This window comes from Mustela lutreola, chromosome 16 (assembly GCF_030435805.1).
Source record: "Mustela lutreola isolate mMusLut2 chromosome 16, mMusLut2.pri, whole genome shotgun sequence".
Classification (NCBI taxonomy): domain Eukaryota; kingdom Metazoa; phylum Chordata; class Mammalia; order Carnivora; family Mustelidae; genus Mustela; species Mustela lutreola.
In genome coordinates, this window is record NC_081305.1 from 59,912,271 (window position 1) to 59,921,241 (window position 8,971).

An 8,971-nucleotide genomic window follows, 5' to 3' on the forward strand; every position below is an offset into this window, starting at 1 on the left:
AGGCTTTAACCCACTAAGCCACCCAGGTGCCCCAACTGTGTCTGTTTAAATAATATAAGTCCCTCAATGAAGTGGAGCAGTGTGATGTCATATAGAAACTCAGATGATCCAGGTACCTCTGAACTCTGTTACAGGACAATGCAGGAGTGCTGACCTCCTTTATGGCAGCGGTTCACGTCCATCGAGAGCCATCATCCAAAGAATTCCTGCAAGGCCTGAGCCTTTTACCTTTGGCCAGTGCCCAACTCCCCCCGATCAATGGCCCGCAGTCTTCCTGGTATAGGGGAAGAGTACCGTCTATACCCACGGTTGCACTGCAAGGTCTTTCTCAAATGGACCCAGTTTCTGGGTCCATGAGCTTCCGGGTCATGAGCAACCCAAGAGGTGCCGATGATCATCCCACTGACTTTACAGAAGAGGGTGAGGCAGTTGGGAGAGGGGAAATGAGTGACAAGGCTACACAATCAGGAAGCAACAAGATCCGGCCTGGTAGCAGAGTTTCACACACCTACAGCTGTAAGCCTTTTTGCTAAATAGTTCCACACCCAGCCTTGCATTTGCCCCTTGAAATATGTGAGACTCCCAGGAAGGTTTCTTAATATCCTGACTCTGGCCTGCATTGCCAGGCCTCTGCCAGCCTCTTCATTCTCAACACCCATCGCTTCCCCCTTCCTTCTTTGCAGCTGAGCCACCTGCTTTCTTTCTGAGCCTCACCTAAGCCAGGAGTGGTCCCACCTCAGGGCCTTTGCACCTGCTCTTCCTCTGCCTGGAATGCCTTTCCTACATGCCTTTCATGACAAGCTCTTTCTTTGCCTTCTGTTCTCAGCCCCCAGGTCACCTCCTCCAGGAAATCGGCCCTGATCCAGTTCACCCACTCACTTTCACATCACCTGGTCTTCACTCTGCCCAGCACCAGCACCTTTTGTGTGTGTGTGTGTGTGTGTGTGTGTGTGCATGCTCACATGTTTGATCAGTCTGTCTCTCTCTCTCTCTCTCTCACTTAGGTGTAAGCTCAACAGAAGCTGGGCCTCATTCTTGTCGGTTCTCTGGAGTCCCCCAGCAGCTGGGATGGTGTCTGGCACAGAGCTCAGCCTCAGTGAATATTTGTGGACTAAAAGCAAGATGTTTCACTGACCACCTATGACCCTCTGTGTCTTTGTCTACCCTTCCTTCTCCTCTTCTTCCAGAAACACTGCTTTAGGCCATGTACATCTCCAGAGGGCACCATTTCCACAGCAACAAGGGTCTTCATAGGGGAGGAAGTGGTGTTTCCATGGAGCGCGACCTATGCAAATACTAGTGATGGCTCTGTTCCCATCTTCCCCCATCTTTCATTCATTTGTTCAATCAGTACTTAGTGAGTACACATTATGTGTCCTATGAGTAGTGTAGACATGGTGGGAATCGTGTCTCTGCCTGTGGGGCAACGTTCACACTTGCAAACATAGAATGTATAAAGATGTCAAAAAGAAACTGTAAGTTACACCGTCTCTCCTCTGCTGCTATTACCCACCCCCACCTTCCTCTTCCTCCTACATGCACTAGTCAGCTCCACAGTCACCAGCAAGACTTTTATTCTTCTCTGGTCCTCTCCTCCCCAGCATGCTGGAGCTGGTGTGTACAGGCTTGCAAAAGCCAATGGTTAAATATTTCAGAATGTTGCATGCCAATTGTTAAATGATGGGTAGCTCCAAGTCTAACGGGGCAGGAGTTTTATACCCCCGAAAAAGGCCCCTGTCACAAGGCATGTTGTGCTGATGCTCTTTTTCTGAGAAGCTGGTTTTCTAGCATATCCCCAGGGAAGAAACTGCTTTGTCAAGGAATAGCCTGTCTTTGATAGAGGCTCACTTTCCATGACCACCCCCACTCCTCCCAGAAGGAACTTCAGCTCCCTGGTGGGTTCCCCCAGAAGTGGAGCCTCTGGGGCCTGGTCTTGTGCTAGGAGTGGGTTGGGGGAAGAGGAAGGGAAAACACTGGGGAGTATGGGAATAAGAAGGCAAGCAATTTAAGAAAGAGAAATAAGAAGCAAGAACCCGTGGTGGACAGAGGTCAGAGCAGGGGGTAACCAGTGTCCACTGCACAATGTCTTCACAGGTAGTTGGGCCATATCCCCAGTATCTCCACCTGTGGTCGGAAGGTGGCCAGGCTTCCCTGAAGAAACTGCTTTCCCAAACTACCCTGAAACAGCGTGGGGGTGGGTACCCCCCAGGTGGGGCTCAGAAGGAAAGGGGGGCTGGGGAGCTGGACCAGTGGGGCCGGCATATTTCTAAGTGCTGGGCATCAGGGAGCCTGGACTCCTGGGTCCGGGGAAGTTGAGGAGACACGGATTTCCCATCCAGTGAGACTCAGAGGGTGGCCCAGACCTCCTCCATCAAGGCTCTCCCTCCCACTCTTTCCTGGCAAGATATAAAAGGGCAGGGTACCCAGAAGCAAGAGCAGGAGCGAGAGTTCCAGCCTCCCTGACCATGAGCCCTGCCTTGCAGCTGGCTGTCCTGGGCACGGCCCTCATGCTGCCCCGTGAGTGGGGACCCCGACCTGGGAGGGCCTTTTCCTGGAGGGTGGGCTCAGATGGATTTCTCTTCCCATCTCAGGAGTGCAGGCCCTGATCTGTCAATGGGGGACGCATGAGTCTGTGAGGAGCATATCGGAACTGCCCCTTAAGTGGACATCTGGCAAGCAGTTATGTGAGGATGGCTGGGGTTGCCAGGACACGCTGATCCTCATCAAGAACGGTGAGCAGGGCCCTGTGGGCCCCAGGCCTGACTCCTACCCTCTCCCAGTAGAGGCATCCTTCCCTGCCCAATCCTAACTGTACTCTGTGTAGGGACTCGGAAGACCTGCCCCCCTCAGCCAAGAAGCTGTCTCCTCCTCAGCAGGAATAGCCCCGGGAGTGCCGACTCACCTGTCCAGCCCTTCACCCCAGACCACTTTGCAGACCCTCCTGCTAGGCCTCTGGAGTTCCGATCCCTGCCCCTCCTCCCTCAGATTCAGAAACCCAGCCCCCCACTCCCCCCATCTCTCCTCCCTTAGACCTAGGAGTCCAGGTCCCCAGCCCCCTCCTCCCTCAGACGCAGGAGTCCAGAGCCTGATTCTCTTTTGGTGCAGGACCCCAAGTGAATGTGGTGATCTCCAAGGGCTGCACCCCAGCAACAGATCAGGATGTCCTCATCAGGGAGCACAATGCAGGCCCTGGCCTCTCTATCCTCTCTTACACCCATGTGTGCCGGGAGAAAGACAACTGCAACAGCCTGTCCACCAGCCTCCCACTCTGGGCCCTGCCGTCCACCACAGGTGCGGGGTGGGAGGAGCTGGGGGAGAGAAGGGGCCGGCAGGCGCAGGGGAGCAGCGGGGCCGAGGAGGGACGTGAACACAGAGGCAGCTTCCACTTAGATTCCTCTGCCCTCCCAACTCCCTGCCCACTCTGTCTGGGGCTCTCTCCCTCACCACCCCTTCTTCTGTCGGTGCTGGAGCAGGAAACCACACTGATTTCCTGGTGTTCAACTACTAGCTTAGACTCAGGCATGGCCCTGACCCAGGGTGTGCTCCTTCCTCCTCCTCCTCCTCCTCCTCCTCCTCCTTTTTCTTCTTCTTCGATTTAGAATTCAATTCATTCATGTTTTACTTAGGGTTTTGGCAGCTCCTCTTCCAAAGTGAAATTAGCCTGTTAACTTAAAAATTGTTTTTTTATTTGCGTCTAGTTGATACACAAGGTGACGTTAGTTTCACGTGTGCAGAAGTGATTGGACGACTCTCTGTGTTGTGCTGTGCTCACCACCAGTGCAGCTCCCATATGTCCACACAACCCTGTTACAGTATCATTGACTGTACTGTCCTTGTCTGGTACCCCAAATCAGGTTTGGGGCAACGTTTGCGCTTCTCTACTCTTTGGAATAGTTTGTGAACACGAGGGTCTAGAGTTCTTGGACTGTTTCATGGGACCTGTGGGTGAATCCACTGGTTCCTCCGGGGGCACCTCTCCCCCACTGCACCCCATCCTGTCTCCAGGCTCAGGTGTCCCTCAGGGCTTCTCCTATTCCTCGCCCCACCCCTTGCTCTCTCCCTTGCCACCTGTCCCTGATTCCCTGGTGTGCCTGCAAGGGAGGGGCCAAGGAGGGCACATCTGTAGGAGACCGGGGAGGTTGTCTCTTGGGATCAGCAAAGCAGGGGGCGGGGGGTGGTGGAGAGCAGGCCCCCATCCAAATCCAGAGCCATTGCCTCACCTCCGCAGACCCAGGCTCCCTGCGGTGTCCAGTCTGCTTGTCTACAGAAGACTGTGAGTCTGCCACAGAGCTGATGTGCCCGGCCGGGAGCACACATTGCTACCAGGGGGAAATCCAGCTCAGGGGAGGTGAGCCAGGACAGGATGGTCCCCGTGGGCCATGGGAAGTGGGGTGCTGAAGTGGTGGGAGGAGGGGTCTGAGGACCAAGATCTGGGGCCTGAGGAGGGTGGCCCCCCCGGGGGGGGGGGGTGAGGTGGTTCCAGCAGCGTCTCCCTCCCTCCCTTCCACACACCCCCCCTGTCCACAGGGAATATCTCCAGCATTCTGAGAGTCCAAGGATGCACAGCCCAAGCAGGCTGCAACCTGCTCAATGGGACTCAGAAAATCGGGCCCATCGAAATGAGTGAGGACTGCAGCCCTAGAGTATCAATGAACAGTGAGTATCTAGTAGCAGTGAGTATCAGCGCACTAGAAGCACCTGGGGTTGGGGGCGGGGGGTGTGCTAGGAGGAGCCTTGAGGAATCTGAATGTTTATTAAGGTCAGATCTGTGGGCCTTTGGCAGCAGAGATTAAGGACTAGGAATTTCATGCTGAGAGGGATGGGGAACCTTCTAGAGGCTTCCAAGCAGAGGAGAGACCTGAATGGACTTACCCTCTTACAAGGATTCCCCCTTGGCTGCTGGGGGCGGGGGCGGGAAATCAGGGGAAGCAGGTTGAGTGCCAGCACCTCTGCCCTGGGGGAAGCAGTGGAGACGGTGGGAAGCCTGCAAAGTCCTGGCGGTGTTTTGCAGATGAAGCCACAGGATTTCCTGATGGGTGCAAACTGAGGCAAAGGCGATTGTCCGGAGTTCCAGCAATAGTTTTCTTGGGCAGCTGCAAGACAGGAGGGGCCGTTGAGCAAGACATGCAAAGGGCGGTTGTGTCATCTGCAGAGCGGGGGTGCAGGAGGGTAGATGAGCAGGCCTCCCTCCCGGGGCCTTTGGTGAAGGTCGCACATTTTGTAGTAGCTGAGGATGGTCAGCACCCGCCCCAGGGAGCGGGAACACCTGTATTCCGAGCTCAACTCTGCCAGTCACCAGGGCTAGGATGTGGGGCAAGCTCCTGCACAAGTCCTCTGCCTCTGTTTCCCAACTTGACGTTGGGGTGATGATTAAGCCACCTATGCTGGAGGCTGCTGTGAGGAAATGAGGTAACCTGGGTGAGGGGAGTCCCCTGGGAGGCCTACATGAGCTAGTCCATGGAAAGCAGCCACCACAGCCTGGCACATAGTAGATGCTCAGTGCGCACTAGGCGTTTGTGTATTTTGGTCAGGAACATAGGGTTTCTCAGTTCAAAGAAATAAATGGTGGGGGCGCCTGGCTGGTGCAGTGGGTTGAACGTCCAGCTGTTGGCTTTGGCTTGGGTCGTGATCTCAGGGTTGTGGGATCTAGCCCCACGTCAGGCTCTACACTCAGCTGTGGAGTCTGCTTGGGTTCCTGTCTCTTCCTCTCTCTCTGCCCCTCCCCCTCCTCTCTCTCAAATAAATAAATGCATATATATACACACACATATATATATGTTTAGGGTTGATATATATTTTATAGATTTTTATATTTATATAACATTATATAAATATATAACTATATGATATCATTAATATAATATAATTAATTATATTGATCAATATATTAATTAATAATATAATTATATAATATAAATAATATATTTATATAATATAATATAATTATATTATATAATTATGTGTTATATAATTATATAATATATAATTAATATAATATATAATATATATTTATATAATATTATTATATATTTATATAATTTTAATAATATTATGTATTTATATGATATTAATATAAATATATTTATATAGATTTATAGATCTATATATTTTTTAGGTATATATCTATATATAGATACATATATTGATATATATCTCTATAGATATCCATATATAGTGGCAGACTGACTACCTCTTCCAGATGAGGGCCATGAGCACCAGAGAGGGCAAGTAGAGTTTGACTTAGGCCAAAGAAGAGCCATTGTGCCTGTCATACCCAAAGGAAGGAGGGGCCTTCCTCAAGGACCCTTGGGCAAGGCTCCTGTAAGTGTTCAGACAAAAACGGGGTAAAGGATGGGGATGGGACCCCGACTTCCAAGGTCCCTTCTAATCTGAGATTGAGGGACTCTGTGGCCAGGTGAGCTGGAGAGTAACCCAAGAATGTAGCCACCTTCCCAAGCATGGGAACTAGAGGGATGGACATGGCTGACTCCCTGGCTTACACAGACCCTTACACACCAACTTCTTCTCCTTAGGTTTTCTGAGCTGTCAACGGGGGGTCACACTGTACAGCGATCAAACCATGTCTCAGATACCCCGCAAGTGGAACACAGATCACTATGAGTTCTGTAACGTTGGGGAGGTGTGTCAGGAGACCCTTCTGCTCGTTGATGTAGGTACGTGGGTACCCCTGCATTCAGGGTCCTGAGTGACCCCACCTGGTTCCTGTCCCCTGAATTTCCTGCCAGTTTCCCCTGATGCCTCAGATTCTAAGTTCAGGACTTCCTCCTTCTGTTTGCCCTCCTTGGTTTGCCCTTCTGGAAACAGGTGAAATGACAGCAGTGCTAGCACCTACCTTGCTGGGTGGTTGTTGTAGTCTGTGCGAGGGAGGGCCAAGAACAGAGCTGGCACAGAGTATAAGCCCACTGAGCTCCTGCCATGTGCCAGGCACTATTTTAGGCACTGTGGACGCCTTGCATCTTCCTTCCTCTGGCTTTACACACCAGTGGGGAAACAAACAAACAAACAAAAAAACAGAGTAAGATGTGGATGTGAAGCTGAGAGCAGCCCTGCCAGGGAAAGGAGGTAGGGAGAATTAGAAGGTTCCCATTTGAAAGTGGGTACTCCAGGGAGGCTGTCCTGATCAAGTGTTGCATTTGCAGAAGAACTGATTAATGGCAGAGCTGACTCTCGCCCCAGCCTTCCCCCTACCCTCAGTGTGCCCTGTGATCTAGAAACCAGGCACCTGCACTCACTCTCCACCTGCCTGCTGAGCATCGGGGGGTTCCGTCTCCTGCCTCTGATCATCAGAGCCCCACTCCCCCAGCTCAGCTTTTGCTGTCTTGCCCCCCCACCCACAGGACAAAAATCAGTCATAGTGGGAAGCAAAGGCTGCAGCAGCAAGGCGAAGACGCAGGATGCCCTGACCATCACCGTACACTCGGGGCCCCCTGGAGTGCTGGTGGCCTCCTATGCCCATTTCTGCTCCTCCAACAGGTGCAACAGGGCCAGCAATACCGACGTCCTGTTAAAGTCTCTCCCTCTTCTGGGTATGGAGGCCCAGTGGGTTGGGTGGGACCGGGGACACCAAGAGATGGGGAGACACAGAGACTTTGGGGACCGAGGAGGGTGGCTCCTGCTAGGAGCAGAGCTGTGCACCCCAGCCTTCCCTCTACTTTTCAGCTGCTCCTGCCCCAGGAAACTTGCAGTGTCCTGTCTGTGTGAGTCTCTTTGGATCCTGCCCAGAAAACCCAGAACATATTACGTGCCCCACTGGCACCACTCATTGTTACAGTGGTTACATTAAGATCCAGGAAGGTGAGTGCTGATGGCCGGGTCCCAAGAGTGCAGGGTTGGGGGCCTGGATTCACTGGTTCTGAGGTGGGAGCATACTTGAGGCCCTGACTCAAGGGTTTGAGGGTGGGGTGGCTTGGGGACTCAGATTTCTAGGTGTCTGAGGGAGGAGAGGACTAAACACAGTCTCCCGGTCTGAGGGGGTTGGGGGATTGGGGGTTCCTGGGTCTTGGGGCTTTAGGCATGCTGTCCTTTGAAACCTCTCTGACTCACTCTCTAGGTGGGGTCTACTCCAACTTGTATATTCAGGGCTGTGTGACCCAAGCTTCCAGCTCCTTGCTGAACCATAAACGGAAAATCGGGGTCTTCTCGGTGACTGAGAACTCTGAGGAAGAGCCGGTGACTGAGAATAAGAACCTTGTTCTCCAAGCTGGAGCGGCCCCTGTGCCCTTACTGGCTTGGGTGGTGGGGCTTGGGCTATCCCTAGCCCTCTGGTGTGAAATACCTCACTGCTGACCCCATTTCCCTATGATTCTTAGCTCCTTGCTGATGCCCTACCCAGCCTTTCTTCTGACCTCATAATCCAAACAGCTTTGGCCACTAAATCATTTCCTTGCCCTCTCTGAGAATCATCATCTGCAGGCACAGCCATATACTTCAATGTCCTGATAACAACATACAGAAGCAGCTGGGGAAAGCTGAACTTGACCTCTGGGAGAGATCAGGAGTGGCCACATGTGTCTGATAATAAAGACATCGTCCTTTCCCTGGATGCTGGGGTTTCTCTGTGTGCAAGGGAGGGCAGGACACACTCAGATCTGTTGCAGGGAGAGGAGGAACCTCTCAGGACAAAGAGTCCATCTCATTGTTCTGGTGCATGTCCCCATTCCAGCTTAGAGGTAGCAGAGCCTTCAGGATGCTTGGGCCAGAGGTATGTGGATACCATGACCTGATGTGGTGGTGTACCACTGATGAGGTTTTCCTCTTAGCTAGCAGGGCCCCAGTACAAAAGGGGACTCATCCTACCTGAGAAACTTGACATAGAAGGTTTGCAGTTTCCTGAGGCTGATCTCCTTGGGTCTCTGTGATCATCCAAGGTCTGAGAAGGGAGAGGAAAAGTCCTCACCATTACTAGAATCTGTAGGGGGAAAGGTGTGTGGGGAGGTTTTCAGAGGGCTGC

At 52.3% G+C, this 8,971-nt stretch overlaps 1 protein-coding gene across 1 annotated transcript; it reads left to right on the top strand.

Annotated features, from left to right (window-relative positions):
* Positions 1-2,420: 2,420 nt before the first annotated feature.
* CD177 (CD177 molecule) lies at positions 2,421-8,563 on the top strand. The gene is made up of 9 exons (XM_059153248.1): positions 2,421-2,517; positions 2,592-2,732; positions 3,106-3,291; positions 4,229-4,348; positions 4,528-4,656; positions 6,534-6,674; positions 7,359-7,547; positions 7,681-7,815; positions 8,072-8,563. Exons 1-9 carry the CDS (start codon positions 2,466-2,468, stop codon positions 8,305-8,307), a joined length of 1,329 nt encoding a protein of 442 aa, XP_059009231.1. The 5' UTR covers positions 2,421-2,465; the 3' UTR covers positions 8,308-8,563.
* Positions 8,564-8,971: the final 408 nt, after the last annotated feature.